The 18,409-nt window shown below is 32.8% G+C and overlaps 3 protein-coding genes across 3 annotated transcripts; 2 read left to right on the top strand and 1 right to left on the bottom strand.

Moving 5' to 3' along the window:
* Positions 1-1,956: 1,956 nt before the first annotated feature.
* On the top strand, positions 1,957-5,210 carry LOC118040359 (NAC domain-containing protein 82-like). The gene is made up of 3 exons (XM_035047284.2): positions 1,957-2,113; positions 2,968-4,349; positions 4,829-5,210. Exons 2-3 carry the CDS (start codon positions 3,327-3,329, stop codon positions 4,979-4,981), a joined length of 1,176 nt encoding a protein of 391 aa, XP_034903175.1. The 5' UTR covers positions 1,957-2,113; positions 2,968-3,326; the 3' UTR covers positions 4,982-5,210.
* Positions 5,211-9,638: 4,428 nt separating this feature from the next.
* On the bottom strand, positions 9,639-10,411 carry LOC118040357 (uncharacterized). Its single transcript, XM_035047283.2, has 3 exons — positions 10,224-10,411; positions 9,994-10,056; positions 9,639-9,890 (listed from the first exon to the last, which is right to left on the bottom strand). The coding sequence occupies exons 1-3, from the start codon at positions 10,323-10,325 to the stop codon at positions 9,732-9,734; spliced, it is 324 nt and encodes a 107-aa protein (XP_034903174.1). The 5' UTR covers positions 10,326-10,411; the 3' UTR covers positions 9,639-9,731.
* Positions 10,412-14,918: 4,507 nt separating this feature from the next.
* LOC118040356 (BTB/POZ domain-containing protein At2g13690-like) lies at positions 14,919-18,233 on the top strand. The gene is made up of 3 exons (XM_073410344.1): positions 14,919-15,620; positions 17,506-18,084; positions 18,141-18,233. Exons 1-3 carry the CDS (start codon positions 14,919-14,921, stop codon positions 18,231-18,233), a joined length of 1,374 nt encoding a protein of 457 aa, XP_073266445.1.
* Positions 18,234-18,409: the final 176 nt, after the last annotated feature.

The raw sequence follows: 18,409 nt of genomic DNA on the forward strand, positions 1-18,409 counted from the left end.
TGATGTATTTTTTCTTTCTTTCCCTTCTCTGTCTAATAGTTTTTTAAGGTAGGAGATTTGATCTTGGACACTTCCAACTCTAAGTCAAGTCTTCTAGTACGGACATATAGTCTTGTTGACTAGTTCATCTTTCGTAATGGTTGGTTCAAGCATAGGGCAGTTCATGCAATTTAAGCTTTTACTTGGTGGGTTAATCCAATGAATGGAAGATGTGGGGGAAATTGACATTAATGAAGTTTATTTAACATTCATAAATTTATTTGTTCTGAATATCTTCTCTCTTTTTATTCTAGAGAATATTCTATGTAGTGCTTATCCTTTTGATATTACGTGATTCAATTTTCGACTGTGATGTTTCTTTTCTTCTCTTAGAAGTTTGAAAGGCTTGTCAAGTTTTGTGGCAGTAGCTGGGGGTGGTGATCCTTTGCCTTAAATAAGGTCTTCTTCTGTAAAAGCTTTCCTCATCCCCTTTTGTCGTAGCTAATTTTCTATTTCTTCGTGGACGTGATATTAATCTATTATTACTTTGTATTTTAAAAATGTATTTTTTAAAAAATTAATTTTTATTTTTATTTTTTCTGTTTCAAATTATTAGTTTTTTTTTTTTATGTTTTTAAATTTTTTTATATAAAAAATAATATTTTAAAAATATAAAAATATTATTCAACTCATTTCCGAGCAATTGAAATCATATTTCTAAACAGGATTAAGTTTTTCCATCCTGAAATGAATTTGGCTAAAATTTATAATTTTTATATATAAATTTTTGATCGTTTTAATATATTAATATAAAAAATAAATTTTAAAAAATAAAAAAAATTATTTAAATACATTTTTAAAAAAGAAATTTTTTTTATGATGATATTGTTTATTACTTGAGCAAGCAAGAGCCAGACTTTTATTTTTTCTTGGTATAAGTTGAAGGAATGCAAATATGAACATAAAATAAAATAAAAAAAGAAATTAGAAGAAAACCACAAGAATTTCTACTGAACAATCTTCGCTAATCGATAAGTATTTGGGAAATCAAAATTAATGATCTGCAACAAGTGGGTAGTTGTGAAAACAAGCTATTTTCACTAACAGAAACAATTAAAAAGAAATTAATATCACCTATACATTGTGATTTAAGAGACTTCCATATATAAAGCAACATAATTTTTAAAGATTTTATATCAATGATGTATCAATATTAGGTTATAACATAATACACCCAACATAAAAAAAAAAAAAAAAAAAAAAAAAAAAAAAAAAAACAATACAAAACCCAATATGTTTGGAAAATATGATTGTGGTTATTTTTTAAAGTGTTTTTTACTTAGAAATATATTCAAAATAATATTTTTTTATTTTTTAAAAATTATTTTTAATATTATTGTATCAAAATGATCTAAAAATATCAAAAAAAAATATTAATTTTAAAAAAATATTAAATTTTTTAAAAATATGAAAACAAAACGTTAAACTTTATATTTGAAAAAATTTCTTCCCAAAACATTCACTTGATAATATTTTAAAATTTATGAATGCAACGGTGTAGATGTTTTCTCTTTATACACACACACGGAGATGAATGGATTAAGGCCTGATTGAAATGTGATAATTTCGATCTACAGAAACTAATTTAATAACACTTCACCCTTAAAATAAAAATGAAAAAGAAAACATAATTTGCAAGAATTCTCCTTAAAAAAAAAAAAAAAAAAAAAAACTAGTGTGGACAGGAAATTCTAAAACTTGACCCAACCAATCATATCATGACACAACCACCATACACAAATGGTCCAACATTAGAAACAACCTCAACATTTCCTAAAAATCATCTTTCCAGCTCTATATGAAAAAAAATAATAAATAAAAAAAGTCAAAATCAATGAGGCAATCCAACCAATTAAAACACAAGGATTCTTGATCACGCCGATAACTAAGTTATTTTAGTAACCAAACACACTCTTTCTATACTCTCCCCCTTTCTATATAAATTAACCCGACTAATCCTTAAGCGGCTTCCACTTACTTTTACGCACATTGATTGACTGGGCACTCGAGATATCGGCGTCTCTCTCTCTCTCTCTCTCCCCTCGCTCTTGATCACGGCCTCTCCTCTCCCCGGGTACCATTTCTAGGGTTTCTTCTTTCTGTATTTACTTCACTTGTTCTGGGTTTTATTTTTGGGATTTCTCTCTAGGGTTTGTGGGGTTTTTTTCTGTTTAATGGTTTTGAGCTGGTTGATTGAGATTTTTATCTGGGGTGTGCGATTTATGGTTTGTTTTTTGTGGGTTTTTTTTTTATCGAGGAATTGAGATTGTTTAGGTGGTAAATGTTGTGTTTTTATTTGATTGGTTAGTTTTGTATTTTTTTTGTTTTGTTTTGTTTTGATTTCGTTTAGAGTTTGTTTTGTAAATCATCATCTTGGTTTGGCGATTTAGTGCTCTATTTTTTGTGGGTTTTTGTTGTATTTGAGTTGTTGTGGTTCCATAGGAGTTGAAGATTGTGTTTTTGCAAAATGGGTTTGTCTTTTTTTAATTGTTGTGTATGTGGGTGATTTTGCTGTTAAAGTTTTGATTTGTGTTGGGTTTTATCTTGATCAAGCTGAGATTGTGTTTTTTTCAGCTGATATTGATTGTTATTTACGAGATTGTGTGATTTAGGGTTTTTGTTTTTGATCGGTTTTATTATGTATATTTAAATACTGTCCTTGTGAAGTGATTAAGGTTATTTTTTTCTAAACTGGATGTTGCAATGTATTGAGTTTGAGCTGATTTTCTTGCTGTTTGTTCTTTTCTTGATTGCAATTTTTTTGGTCCCTTGAGTTTGTGGTATTTGGCTTGTGACTTGATTGTTTTGCTTGCCTTTGTTTTCTGGTTTGTCTTGATTCGATTAGAATCTATCTTGGTTTGATATTATTTTTTATTACTTTTACTTAGTTTTATTGGACCAGTGTGGCTAATAGAATGTCTGGATCAGGAATTATACCGCACACCCAATGTCTTTTGATCTCTACGAGACACAAGCATCATTACTTTGGTGTGGTTTTGGGTTTATGACCCAGGGGAGGCCGTGGTGTTCGTGGAAGTTCATATTTAGGCACTGGACCTGACCCTTCACTTCTCTGTTTTCCTTTTGACACAAGAGTGTCATCCTTGCTGCTTTCAATATTTAGATTCATTGTTTGTGCAAAAGACAAAAAGTACTAGTGTATTAGATTTGGCTACCTGCCTGGTAACAACACTGCTTCATACAACACTTTTCTAGCTGCTTGTGAAGGATCACACGGTGTATTGTGATTTGGTTTTCTTTCGTTGACGCTCTGTTGGATTTTCTCAATGGGGAGAAATAGTTCATTGCCTCCCGGCTTTAGGTTCCATCCAACTGATGTGGAACTGGTAAAATACTATCTGAAAAGAAAAGTGCTGGGGAAGAAATTTCATTTTCAAGCAATTGCAGAGATTGAGATTAACAAATATGCCCCATGGGATCTTCCCAATAAATCTTGTTTGAGAACTAGGGATCTGAAATGGTACTTCTTTTGCCCTACAGAAAAGAAGTATGCAAGTGGGGTAAGAAAGAAGCGTGCCACTGATATTGGTTATTGGAAAACCACTGGCAAAGACAGATCTGTTCAGTACAAAAATGAAGTTGTCGGGATGATAAAAACTTTGGTTTTTCATATTGGCAAGGCACCTAAAGGGAACCGAACAGACTGGGTTATGTATGAATATAGACTTGAAGAAAAAGAGTTGGCTGACAAAGGAATTGCTCAAGATGAGTATGTCCTCTGTGTAATATTCAAGAAGGATGGACCTGGTCCAAAAAATGGTGCGCAGTATGGAGCACCATTTAATGAGGATGAATGGGATGATGGTGATGATGAGGTGGAGAAGGAAGTGAATGCCCAGCCAGCTATTTTACCTGCTCTCATGCATGCACCTGCATTTATCCTGCCAAACAATCCAAACATGTCCATCGCCACAAGCTCATGCGTGCCAGAGAGCACGTGCACTGGACCGCTTATATCATGCCCTTCCCAAGCCCCATCAACAGCTTGCACTACCCTTCCTAGGGTTTCTAATAATGATGTTGCTTCTACAGAAGCTCCTCAGGTTGTGCATGGGGGTGTGAATGGTGGTGAAGCTGATTCTTCTGCTGGCATGTCAGCGCCAGCTTTTCAACAATCATGTAACCCCAACAGTTCCATCCTTGCTAGCTCTAGCTCATATGTACCGGAAAATACGTGCTCTGCTTACACTCCTAGCGTGGGTGCTACTCAAGTGGAAGCTTCTCAAATTGTGGATGACAATGATGATATCCTTTCAATGCTGGCTGTCTTCGACAATTACAATACTGAGGTATGTTTATCTGTTCTTTTAACTCAATGTATATAATTATTTACTAAGCTTTTGGCTGTGTGCTAAAAACAGTGGCAGTTGGAAAATTGACTTGTGTGAATAGGTCTTATGGATCTATTTCTTATCGACTAATCTAATTAGTTCTTGGGACTTCATTAATTATGTAATTAAACCTATTGTTTCTAGGTTTTGCTTTGTGTAGTTATGGAGACATTGTTAATCATTTTGTTAAATTTTCTTGATTGTTATAATGTATTACATGGCAGGATTTTTTTTCCCCAAAATTTTTTTTTGACTTGCTTCTCAGGTTGGGCATGGGTATGTTACTTGCTATTTGCTGTTTCATGGCCGCTTGGTTTCTAAACGCTATTATCTCTTGCCTTGTCTTTTCTTTTCTGCTAAAGTACTTCAGTTTTTTTGTTTGCAATTTTATTGAAATTTTTATCTAATAACTTAATTGAAATTTGATTTGGATTCAGAGTGCGGACTTTGGTGGGATTGCAGAGCCAGAGACTGATATATTTCGGAACTTGGGAGACCTTGTCCCCCTGGAAGGTGGTGGGGATAGTATCCCCATCTCACAATATTTCATGGAAATGCTTCCAGCAGCAATGCGGACTTTTTGGAGCTGATGGATCTAGAAAGCCCGCTCAATTATAGTTGAGGGAAATAAATGTAATTCCTACACTTTTTTATTTTTAAAAAATAATCATAAATTGTTTACGGGCTTTGATAGAGATTGAATCCAGTGATTCATACTTTTATAGTGTGAATTGGTTTTAAATCAATCTGTACTTGAAATTTGTTTCGAACTTGGTCGGTTCTGATATGATGAAATCCAAGAACTACTTTTCATTAGAAGTTTTGATGTCAAGTTAACAATAGTCTTGTTATTTTTCATCAAGCTGTTTTGAATGATTTCTGCATGGCGAAATTTTAGTTTTTATAATCTGGTATTGTCAATAAAATGAACAGCGGCTACCACCTACACTGAAGCCGAGTTGCCCTAATACTATATGGATGTATACGCTGAACACTGACCAATAGTTAAAAATATGAAGACAAGGCAAGCTTGTATATCTGATAAATATGTGGTGGTGTCTGTCGAGGGTGAAGGTCGAAGCTGATTTGTCATGAGAATAGTCCTTGTATATATGCCAAGGATTCCCTATTTCATCACACCATGATTTTGAATCACCCTGTAAATAATGGAGCCCGAACTCGTATATCATGAAGGGATTTGTTTTTTATAGTTTTAGATTTGGATTAATTACGTTCGCAGTGCTTGAAATTTATTGATAGTATCAATCAAGCGCATCATCTCATCTTTAACAGTCAATAACTTAATATCCGGTGCTTGGTTGTATCTGTGCCTGGTTGAGGCCGTTTGGCACTGCGGTTTAACTTTTTTTTTGTAAAATTTTAATTTTTATTTTTTTAAATTGAATGTGGTTTGTACTTTCTGAATCATTTTGATATACTGATATCAAAAATAATTTTTAAAAAATAAAAAAAATATTATTGACATGTTTTTCAGCATAAAAAACTATTTGAAAAAAAATTCTTGCTGAAACACAGTTTTATTGGTTTCATAGGTAGGGCATATTGGATTAATTACACAGCCTCAATCTTGTGCAGCCTCTATCAGTATGATCGCTCGATGCTCGCATCATCTCATCTTTAGAAGTTAACATTTGGTCTCTTGCAAGTTTCTCTTGCTGAAACACAGTTTCGTTGATCTCATAGGTAGAACATATTGGATTAATTACATAGCCTCAATCTTGTTCAGCCTATATCAGCATGATCGCTCGATGCCAATCAAAATCGATCTAGCTATGTATCTCATCCACTGTCACTAGTTCTGCACTCATCTATGATTGCCACCCCCACTATATAACGAAATGGGAAAAAAAATAGAAACAATTGCAACCCTATAGGTTCTTATTTGAACAATGTGACAGAAGTGCAGGGGCTCCGAGCATTGTTGTCACTGCAATCAGGGAAAGCAAGCACTTCTCAGATACGTGTTTGTGCTCTATGCTTCATGCTGTAATTTCCCATACATGTCGAAGCATCCCTTTGTTCAGCCTCTTATCTTGTGAAGAGAAGGAATAAGGAAAAACACGTGACCTTCCATCGTCACACTGATCTTGTTCCCTGTTCTTGCTTCTTCCTTGACTGATTTCGTATGAGAATGGCCTGCAAACACTGATCCAAAACATGCATAACTTGGCTATTCCATTATGACCTTCCCACTGCAACATAAAGCATGAGCAGATAGACAGTGAATTAAAAGTTGAGGGGAGAATAAATTCCTCACACGACAAACCATTTACCTGACCTGATACAAAAAACTAAACAAGCTTAGTTGATAGATTTAATGAAGCATTTCACCTGGAGTGTGAGAATGGATTGGTATTGTAGAGTTCTTAAGGACCAATTTCTATCCAAACTAATATAACAAGATTGAATAGCTTTCTTTTGGAATTGATTCCTAACTACTTGCTTGGTTTCCCAAATTAATCTATGGAAGACCCTATGCTTGCACACTGCTGAATAAACAAAGCAGGGATGTTTTTCAAAATGACCTGGTTTTGTCATTTAAAATATCTGATTTAATATCAAAGTTATTAAACCCGAACTGGTTCGGATAAAACAAAAAACTAGGACAAGTAAAAATCAGCAAAACTCAATTGACCCTTGTGACCCGGAACAACCCAACAAAACCCAATTGAGATCCAAGTTGATAAATTTAAGACTTTCAAATGCTTCAATAAATATTTTAGAGAGAAGTATACACACACAATAGAGAATATCCATCTTTTTATAGCTCATGCTTCTTACTTTTTTATATATATAAAAAGGACTAAAAAGCCCTCTCCACCTTTTATAATATTAAAACTTCTTTTATGATTAAAAAAAAATCTTTAAATGATTAAAAGGAAAATATCTTTAATTTATCAGAAGAAAAATATCTTCAACTCATTAAAATCTCATGACCCAACATTGGTCATATATACTTGGACTCAGCGTAAAGATATTGAGTTTAGTTATTCACCAGACCCGCACATGCTCTAGTTTGATGTTTGGCTGAGTTTAAAAATATTGGATCTGACAGCCCACTAAACTCGTATATGTCTGAACAAGAATTTGACTTGCCCAAGGATATCGGGTTATTACCTTCCCTCTAGTTTCTTTTAAAAAAGAATTTAAATATATAAAAAAGTGTTGATGCATAAAAAACTATGGGTAGAAATTAACTAAGAATCATTCAGTAAGTTCAAACATCCAATAATTCCACTTGAAATTTTTTGCAAGAATGCAAAGAGGGAATTGTTTAGAAGATTATCTCTTGTATTAATCTTGCACTTATTTTATTCCATATTGTCTTTTATATATTATTAAATTTGCTTGCCATGCCAAGGCTTAGGCTAAAAACTTACAAAAAGACAAATTTTCTAGAGAATTTTCATAAATTTCTAGTTCTTTATTAATTCTATCTACGAATTTTTTTGATGCGTTGTTGAATTCTCTTAATTTAAGCTGTTATTGAGAAAGCAGCTGGTGCCCCAAATTTGATTATTTTATCCGAAAATGGCTGGCCATCTGAGGATGAGACGGCGGCAACGGATGACAAAGATGAACTTTCTGCAGAAATTTGATTTATCGAGGTGCGAGAAAGAGGACATGCCGGTTTGCTAAGCTCGAGAAGAACCTGAAGCCAGCAGGAATTGAACAACATTCTGGTCAATTCCTCTCCGGTAGACAGCTCAGGTATCAACTTTCTTTGGGTTGATCTAACAATCAGTCAAAAGTATATTACATTTACACATAATCTTTGAATTAGAGGACTGCTTGTGCCCATAGATTACTTACCAATCTTGATCAAAATCAAAATTAAAAAACAAGATCTTTTGGACCGAATTGTTCCCAACCTAGGTTAGTTTCAGCAAGTTGACACTAATTACAGGTAATTACAAGGCCTGTAAAACGCCCAGACAAGATTTTAATCCAATTCTATGATTAGATAAAAAGTTATTACTGTTTTTGTCAAAAAGCCAGATTTCTTCTTGTACTTCGCTTTGTCTATATAAAATGTCCATAAACACATACACTGTTAATTCGTTCCACGTAAGTTTTTTTATTTCATGTCTTTCTTCAATGCAGGAAGTAGAAACTCGATCATGGCTGGCATGTTGTTAGCTAATCAGATTCTTGATGTCTGGCCTCGAAGCTATAACAGGTACATCTTATTGCATGGAACATGACTGCATAAATACTAGCTACCATTTGCTTATGAATCAGTCTACAACAAATTTTACTCTATTGCTGCTGCTTCTGTGCTTGCTAAGTTCGCGTATGATTCATATATTAACTCTACCTGGATTCATAGTTCTTGGTTTTGCAATCTATGGTGTTGCTTGGCTTTGTTCGTGTTGAGAGCACAGCTAGCTATTCTATTCGTGGGCTGCTGGTTTCGACGCAGCTTCTGTTTGTTTATTGATGCAGGGTGCCCAAACAGGACATTTCTTGTCAGTTCCATAGTGCTAATTTGTGTATTTAATTACACTAATTGCATTGCTTATCACTAATTTTCATTTGAAGAAATTTTCTAACTTAGAAAGCAAAATCTTTATGTGTCTGCAACGGACAGTTCGGTGATGATTTACCTTCTGAACAATAAGTTGTAGAATTTCATAAGAGCAATGGCATCGGCAGAATGATCCAAATCAAGCAACCCTCCAGGCTCTTAGAGGATCAAGCAACCTCCAAGAACTTGTTGATGCCCCAGCTGCAAACAATAGGGTCCAAGACAATCTTTGTAAAGCACTTCCTATCCACCATCAGCAGGTCCATTTTGTACTAGATCGGGACCGTACATTAACCTAATTGTCCATTTCCTAGCAAGACAGCGGCACTTCTTGCCACTCTGCTCACCTACTTTACCTAAATTGGTAACCCACAAGACATCAATCTTGGTTAATTATGCCTAGGATGAAGCTATGGTTTCCTCCTGCGAGAGGAAATCGTGGAAAACTCGCAAGTTCTGAACAACAACTAGGATATATATTGTCTTGAACGGCGACGACGATGACAGCAAACCATTAATTATATTAATTTCATTTAAGATTATTTATTAATTTCTCATTTATAAGGAAATAAAAACATCTTAGATGAACTTTTTTACTTGGTATTTCATGTATAAGGTGTTTTATACACATGAAATTCTGGAAAAGAAAGAAAGAAGATGATGTTGAATGAATTGAGTTATGTGTAGATAGGTAGGCCGACACTTGGAAAGGCAGATTTTGGATTCTCCATTAATGGCGAATTAACTAATCGTATTTACATATAAAGTAGTTGTGCTGGCAAATAAATCAGTTAAAAAGGAGCAGATGCTGTTTCTCTTATCCCAGGCAGCTGCAGGTCTTCGTCTTCATCTTCATCTTCATTTTCCAAATACTGCTTTTCTTTACTCATTTCCATCCCATTAATGGCGTCTCCATTTCGTCTTGCCACACCCACCACCGGCTCCTCGCCCTACAATCACGAGAGAGTAGTTAAGAAAAGATACGAAGAGCATGCAAACTGCAGCCTATATATATATATATGTGTGTGTGCAATAATCTAAAAGGTTGTTTACCTCTGTAAATATACTCAAAGCTGCTTCTATGCTGCACGTATTCAACACATATAGAGCTGCTTCCTGTAACAAATCGTAACCCAATTTTAGCATGCATTACCTAATATGAACTCCATCCTACCTGATTATCAGTCCCACAACCATTTCAAACACAGAATTGTCTGTAAACAAAACCGTCTAAGACCCCTCAAGCCTCAAGGAGATATAAACTGAGAAGCATGCGCACATACCCTGGCAAATTGGATTTGCTCCATTCTTAGAGTCCTTGGCTCAAATTCTATTGACGTTTTTCTATCAATCCTCGCCGCCATTGTTGTATCACCTTCCATCATTTCAAAGAAACAAAACCCTGTGAATTTACAGGAAAAGAGCGAAAAGGATATGGTATGAATATGATATTCTTGTGCAAAGTTGGACCTGCACGATCGACGTGAAAAAGATGGAGAAAGCAAACCCTTAAATATGCGAGGTGATGCGGTAGCTATTGCAACACGTAAGGTAACACGTGTCAACCCAGGGACCCATGTACAACACGTGTCAGATGATTATGTCCTGGTCTCTGTTCAAGAAATCTTCTGGTTCCTACGTGTAGATATTTTATATGAGGATTAGACCGGCGGATTTTTGTTGTGTTTTTATGACAGCTACGTGTCGCATATGGTACGGCGACCAATCAAAAGGGCCCACAAGGTATGGCCTAATTGACATGTGTTAGGGTTCTTGGAAAAGTGTGTGATGACGGTGGGATATGACTGTGTTTTTTAAAAAAATTAACTTTTTTTTTAAATTAATTTTTAATTCTAAATATAAAATATTTTGAAAAAATCTTTATTGCATTTTCAAACAAACACGAAAGATTAGAGACGTGTTTTTGAGAGCATCTCTAATAAAAAATTTGTTATTTTAATCGTTGAAAAGATAAATTGATAAAATAGTTATTAAAATAATGAATATAGCTTTTTTTTTATGTATATTTCAATAGAAAAAAACCATTTTAAAAAAATTCTAGTTAGAGGTTGGTGAAAAAATAAGTGTTTTTTTTTTTTAATGATTTTGATATTTTTTTTTTCACATGGCTAGATTTAATTGGTTTATTTTTTTGTTGGCCCCACTTGATTAATTTTAGCTCTTTTGAGAGATATGTAGATTTAATAGCATTTGTGGAAGAGAAAATGTATTTTTAGTGATTTTTATTTGGTTTTTTTTTAGTGTTCAAAATAAAACAGAAAAAATTAAAATATTAATTTTTTATTTTTAACTATTCATTTTTTTTTCATTGGAGGTGCTCTGAGACTACATTAATATGGCTGCATGTCATGTCCATGACATTAGTGATGGCTACTAATTTTTCTTGTTTTTTAATCGTTGAAGTGTTTGACTTCCTGGCCCAGATCACGTGGGATTCGGACATATGAAAAATAAAAAATTAAAAAAAAATAATGAAGAGGAACAATCCGTCCCGACACTTATAATGGGTTGTTGTGGATTTTTAAAGTATTATTATTTAAAAAATATATTATAATAATAGTTTTTTTTATTTTTAAAAAATTATTTTTTTATATTAACATATTATTTTCATCTAAAAATTTTAAAAATATTAATTTAAAATAAAATAAATTTATTTTTTTAAAAAAATATTTTTTAGATACAAAAATAAACAACAAATTTGTTTTTTAAAATGTTTTTGAAATTAGTTTTAACTGGAATAGACTAAATTAATATATTTATGAAATTTTTTATTATTTTGATATATTATTATAAAAAAATTTAAAATATATATTATTTTAATTAAAAAAATATTTATATAAAAACACCATATATCAGGTTAACAAATAAACATTTTCTTTTAACTGGTCCATAGCTTTCCGGTCTTGGGCAAAGAAGATGAATTTCAATATTCAAATAAATTTAATAAGAACTTGAATGTAAAAAATCAATAAATAAAACAAACCTTTTAAATTATCAAATTAATATCTTGAAATATGACTAAAATATTTGTGCTAAATTGTGTAACTTCGTATTCAATTAACCCCCTTTTTTAAAAAAAAATAATACTAATATACATCAAAATAGATATATTTTTGCATTAAAACCACAACTTTACCATCACCGACTCGTCAATACCATCATTATCATGACGATTGTCGCTGGATCCTGTCGTTAATTTAACTACTTATAAGTTATATCATCAATTCTCGTGATCATCATCCATCTTTATCAATACCATCACTACTAACATAATTATTTTGAATAAGTAATATTTATTTTGATAGTGATACTGTGTTTTTTTTTTTAAATAGATTTTTTTTATTTTAAATTAGATTTTTGATATTTGTGATCATTTTGATATATAAATATAAAAAATAAATTTTAAAAAAATAAAATAAATATTATTTTGATACATTTTCAAATAAAAAATTATTATTATTAAAATGACAAACACTATCAATTCTAGATCCATATGAAATATTATTTTTTTAAATTGAGATCACATATATGATGAAAAAAATATTGATAACAGCAATAAGAAATCAAATAAAAAAAATTATAAAAAAATAAAAGACTGCTACAAGTGCACTTTTTATCTATTATTTAAAAAGAATAACGCTATATAAACAATTTTTTATACAAAATTCTCATACGTACCCGTGGCATGACCAATCATTTAAATTTACGGGACCATACTCTATCACTTATAAGCTGACACATCAGTTTGCATGGAGATTAATATGAAAACTATTAATCTTAAATTAAGGCTCACAGCATAACCTATCATTTAGTTTAAGTACAAATAATTATAAAAAATCTTCACCCAAAGACTTTTCTTGGAAAAATCATTTTGATTCTCTCTCGTAATTAATGTCTCTTAATGCAGATTTTGAATATAATGTTTAATTATTAAAATATAAATACACATGTTTTAAACTAATTAAATTGAATGCAAATGCATTTATTAATGGTTTATCATTACATAATTGGCAAGAAAATACCATATAAAATACCCTTTTTCTTTTAAAAGGTAGATGACATTCTTTAATGGTCAGCACAATCTTGTGAACAACGAAATCCATATATATTTGCCTTGTGATAACGGGGAAAACAAGAGATAAATAGTACAAATACTTTAATTTTAAGATTTTCATATTTAGATTGACGATATATTTATAAATAATTTCCTTTTCGTAGTTTCTTTAAGACTTAAAACATTGGTAAGATAATGTAGATATTTAATTCACTTTCATCAAAACTATACCTTCAAGGGGCACTAATTAAGTTCAATAATTTTATTATTGAACCAAGAAGTTAATTTAATTCCTTTAAAATCATAATAATAAGTTTAATTTTTATAGTTTATCAATTGACAGGCCGAGAAATTAACTTATCTATTTTTTTCAAAAAAGTATAATCTTTTTTGAGCTATATAGAGTGTTTTGGAACGCGATGTAAATTATATTTTTTTAATTTTCAGTTTTTATTTTAATTTTTTTTGTTTAAAATTAATATTTTTTTAGTTTTTAAATTATTTTGAAGTGCTGATATTAAAAATAATTTTTTAAAAATAAAATAAATATTATTTAAATATATTTTTAAATAAAAAATACTTCAAAAAACAACTGTAATCACGTTTCCAAATACTATATTAAAATCAATAAAAAATCAACAAGAAATCGATGCTTTATGAATAATCCAAGTTTGAGTTAAATAATATTTATTTTAGCTAACTTAGCATCAATTAAACCTAAAACTTTGTTTTAAATTAAAAATTCAAGAACGCATTGAAATCCAGAAAATTAAAAAACAAACCTCGGACTTAAATATAATTATGTAATCAATACTTTTTTTCAGTCTTCATGAACAAGATTTAAACTTCAAAATACATTGAATGTTTGAAAAGAAAAAACAACATAACACTCCATCATTTACTTTACACCTCAGCCTGCCTTCATTCCTTCCTTCCCTCCCCACCCAATAACATGAAAGCTCCAGCTCATTCCCTCACTCCTCAATCAAGTATCACACTTTATTAAACTCACATTTCCCCCCTCCTTTATCACCATTTGCCTCGGGTTAATTTTATTTATTTTTATTTGGGTCATTACATTAATTTATGGATAACATGGTTAATTATTTTTATTTTTTTAATTTTGATTGAGTTTTTTAATTAACCCGTGCAGATTTGAAAAGTATGATTGCGGTTATTTTAAATTTGTTAGAGTGTTTTTTATTTTAAAAAAATTAAAATAATAATTTTTTTATTTTAAAAAAATTATTTTTGATATTAGCATGTCAAAATTATTTGAAAATATTAAAAAACAATTAATTTAAAGCAAAAAAAAAATTTTAATTTTTTCAAAATCATTTTTGAAACACAAAAACAAACAAAACCTAAACACTATATAAAAAAAATAATTTTGATAATTTTAAACCAGACATATTTTAAAAAATATTATACATTATAATACTAAATACACTAAAAACATGATTGGTGCTGCATCTTCACCTATGCTTGCATGTATTTTAAAAATATATATGTCTCGAAAAATATTAAATTATTATTTTTTAAAAATTTTAATATACTAATATTAAAAATAAAAAATTATTTTAATATAATTTTAAATAGAAAACATTTTTAAAATAAAATCTACATTATACTATACTACCAAAAACACGAAAAGAATATAATCAATCTTTTAAAATCTACATTTTAAAAAAACATTTTTAAAAGAATATAATCAACCTTCACCATTTCCAAGAACAAAATTAATTCTCTTTTTAAATGAATAAATAATAAATAAAAGGGCAGGACACACGTATATCCCATAAACACACTATCCTTCCCTTCCCTTCCCATTCTTTCCTGTCTTCACTTCAGTCTTACTCTCTATCCCTATGACTTGACTCGGTCTATCACTCCGTTCTGATCCATGGCCGAGTCGACTCACAAAAGGCATAGTTCAACCTATCAGTGTCGCCGCCGGAGATCTTCGTGGTGCTGTTCTTTTGCTGTATCTCCCAGTTTCCAGAAGAACAATAAACCCGACTACTCGGTCTCAAAGCTTGGTCCGCACTCATTCTCCAACTCACCCAAGCCCGGGTTAAATTTCGTGGGTCGGATAGACCCGAGAAGAATCCTCTCCCCAGGCCGGGTCTCGCCTATTGACTCGGATCCTACTGGCGACACGACCAGAGACATCATACCCGACTCGTCGCCGCCGGTGCACTTGAACTCGAAATCGAGATCTGAGTCTTTCCGGGGGAGGAATGAGAGGAGGTCGTTTTCGGATTCTGGATCGGGTTCCGGGTTGGATTCGGGTCGGGGCGTGTTTGATGTCAGGCTGAATTTGAGAGGGAAGAATGGTGGGGGTTTGGTGTTGGAGTTGAGTTCGGATGTCTTGATTGCAAATTCAGAAGTTTTTGCGGGGTTGATATGCGAATATCGGAAAAACTTGGGTTCGAAATGTAACAGTGATGGTGGTGGTAATTTGTCAAGAAAAATGTGTAGGATAGAAGTGCCTGATGTGGAGAATTTGGGAATTTTTAGGGACACAATTGAGTTGATGTTTGAAGAGGATATTGCTAAAAGGTTATTGAAGGTCGGGGCTTATAGAGCCATTGATATACTTGAGGTTAGATTTCTGTTTTCTGTTTTTTTTTTTTTTTTTTGATGATGATGATGATGATTATTATTATTATGTTTTTGGGTTGTTTTTTTTGTGTGTTTGTTTATCGGTTTTAGTGGAAATGTTGTGTGTTATTGTGGATATTATTTTATTTTATTTTCTGAAGATTTTAGCTGGGTATAGTCTCTTTCACATCTGTGTTCAAGGGAAAAAAAATTATTATGTTATTGATTCAGCGGCAATTGATTTTCAAGTCTGTGCGGTAATGGGAATTGCTATGGATACTTGCGTTGAGATTGTTTAATCTCGGTTATACGTGCATGATGTATTTGTGGTCAAGCATAAACATGATGTGGAACCACACGTGCATGTCATGCATGGATGGTTGAGATTGGACTATCTCATCAATCGCAAATGTTTAAAGCTTTCCTTCCAGGCTTATATCTTAATCATGCTTTGTATGGATGTAATGCGATTGTTCTATAAGAGTTAGAACAGTACTCTCCTATTTTAAATGTAGAGTACTTGATCATTTAAGGTTGCTTTTAGGGGTTTTGAGCAGTTGTGACATCGTTGTCCAATCTTAGTTGTTTGTGTATGACGTGTACATGCACTGATGGGAGTCTCATGTGCATGCACGCGTGTCATGCACGGATGATTGAAATTAAACAATCGCATCGATCACAATTGTTCACAGCTTTCCTTTTGTGCTTGCTGGAATATTGGCTTACCCACTAACCTTCAATAGGTGGTTAAGGTAAACAGTGAACTAGGTTCTCCTCAACTGGTTTATTTTGTAAATAAAATTTCATAATCAAGTTGGAGATTTTTTCATGCAAGTTTTAAATATCTCGCAGATGGTTTGTTTTTTAAGCATCTTACAGAGAGTTTCCTTATATACCATGGGATGGAAGAAAGTGATTAATGCAACCGATCCCAATTAGTCAGAGATTGAGATCAAGTATAATGGAGTTGACAATTGTTCTATCCTTACTAAGATGCAACATGCAAATGTATGTGAATGTGCAGATATTTACAGTTCGCTTTTTGCAAAGAATCCTACCAAATCCCTTCTTCATGTTATTCCATATTTAGGTATACTAGATGGGATTTGAGACTGTCATAATTTCTTAGGGTTCTCTAAGTGTGTGTTTGGTATTGCAGGGGCAGTTGCGAAAATGTTGTCTTTTGGTGCTTTTCATCCTAATTGGAAAAGCATCAATTTCAAACTTTTCTGATTTGAATGAAGAAACACCCATGGTTTTTTTGGCATTGCAACTGCAATGTCACAAGCCTACAAAATTGATTCTGCTCATCATTCTTATGATAGAAGAGTCAATTTAAGATCCACTTATGTAGAAATTATACTATATACAGATATTGAAGAAGGATCAATCAATGGATTAGTCTTTTTAATCTTATTTAGGAGACATTACGATGTTAGGAGCTGAACTCATAGATTATGCTAGGTTGGGTGGTATAAAATGTGTGATCTCTGGAATGACAATGTTTTGAGCATAGGCACATTGTTTATGGCTATTAGAGCTACTGGATTTGATCAAAATAGCAAAAATCCAGTGGTCTAATTGCCATCGGCATTGAACTAATGCTCAAAGCAAAGGAGTCGTGGCAACCACCCATTTAATGATCTTCAACTTCTTGTACTGGGATCATCCGTTTTCTAGATTGTTACACAGCCTAGCTATAGAAAAAATGATTGTGCAAGTCATTCACTGTAATGTATAAAAGTTTACAGTACAGGGCTTGGATCTTGTCTTTTGTAGCCTCATATTCAAGAGTCCAAAGAATGATGTGTTTTTCTGACAACTTTATCTCTATGTCTTCAACCATTTGCTTATTGATCCAACAAGATCTTTGGAACTATGACCAGGTATCAGCTGGCATAATGTTTACTAAAGGTGTTTTATCCTGTCTGAAATACCTTGAGGCTATCCCTTGGACGGAGGAAGAAGAGAACAGACTTAGGAATCTATTTGCAGTGTTTAAATTTGATGAGACAACAACTCAAGACATTTTGGCTAGACTCCACTTGCTAAGCCCAGAAGATTCTAAACAAAATCTAGCTAGACAGCTTGTTTGGTCTATTACTACTTGTGCTGATGCCAATGCAAGAAATGAACTGAAGTCATTAGTTAAGGGTCTCCTTTGCAAAAGTTCAGTGTATGAGAAGGATCAACACGATCTCAACAAGGAAGATCTTTATGATGTTTGTCAGTCCTGTCTAGGTTCATTAGTCAGGCTCATGGAGGAAGCCTCTGGTATCATATCCCCTGGGAAAGTGGCGAAAAAAGAAACAAGCCCGCCCTTGATTGGACGCATCTCCAGACAGGTTGACAACATCAATTGGCTACTGGAAATTCTCGTCGATCAGCAGATTGGTGAGGAATTTGTGGATATGTGGGCACATCAAGGAGAGTTGCTTAGCATGCATGGGAGTGTATCTCCGATGGTTAGATATGAGCTCAGCCGGGTTTCTGCAATTTTATTTATTGCAATGGGAACCAGAAAATTGCATTGCCGCTCAGAAGCAAGAGCAGCGCTTCTCCAGGCATGGTTTGGGCCAATGCTATTGGACTTCGGTTGGTTACAGAGATGTAAAAAGGGATTGGACATGAAAGCATTAGAAGAAGCCATGGGTCAGACACTCCTTACACTTCCTTTGAAGCAGCAGGATGAGCTGTTCACTGAATGGTTTAGGTATTTCTCCAAGCATGGCACCGAATGTCCCAATCTTTGCAAAGCCTTCCAGATCTGGTGGCGTCGATCATTTCCGA

The sequence above is a fragment of the Populus alba genome, chromosome 7 (genome assembly GCF_005239225.2).
Source record: "Populus alba chromosome 7, ASM523922v2, whole genome shotgun sequence".
Taxonomy (NCBI): domain Eukaryota; kingdom Viridiplantae; phylum Streptophyta; class Magnoliopsida; order Malpighiales; family Salicaceae; genus Populus; species Populus alba.

Coding starts and splice junctions, on each gene's coding strand:
- LOC118040359 (XM_035047284.2), top strand. CDS start 3,327: ATGGGGAGAAATAGTTCATTGCCTCCCGGCTTTAGGTTCCATCCAACT. Junction 4,350..4,828: donor TCGACAATTACAATACTGAG/GTATGTTTATCT, acceptor ATTTGGATTCAG/AGTGCGGACTTTGGTGGGAT.
- LOC118040357 (XM_035047283.2), bottom strand. CDS start 10,325: ATGATGGAAGGTGATACAACAATGGCGGCGAGGATTGATAGAAAAACG. Junction 10,057..10,223: donor AGCAAATCCAATTTGCCAGG/GTATGTGCGCAT, acceptor GATTTGTTACAG/GAAGCAGCTCTATATGTGTT. Junction 9,891..9,993: donor CTTTGAGTATATTTACAGAG/GTAAACAACCTT, acceptor TCGTGATTGTAG/GGCGAGGAGCCGGTGGTGGG.
- LOC118040356 (XM_073410344.1), top strand. CDS start 14,919: ATGGCCGAGTCGACTCACAAAAGGCATAGTTCAACCTATCAGTGTCGC. Junction 15,621..17,505: donor GAGCCATTGATATACTTGAG/GTTAGATTTCTG, acceptor AACTATGACCAG/GTATCAGCTGGCATAATGTT. Junction 18,085..18,140: donor ATGGGAGTGTATCTCCGATG/GTTAGATATGAG, acceptor AATGGGAACCAG/AAAATTGCATTGCCGCTCAG.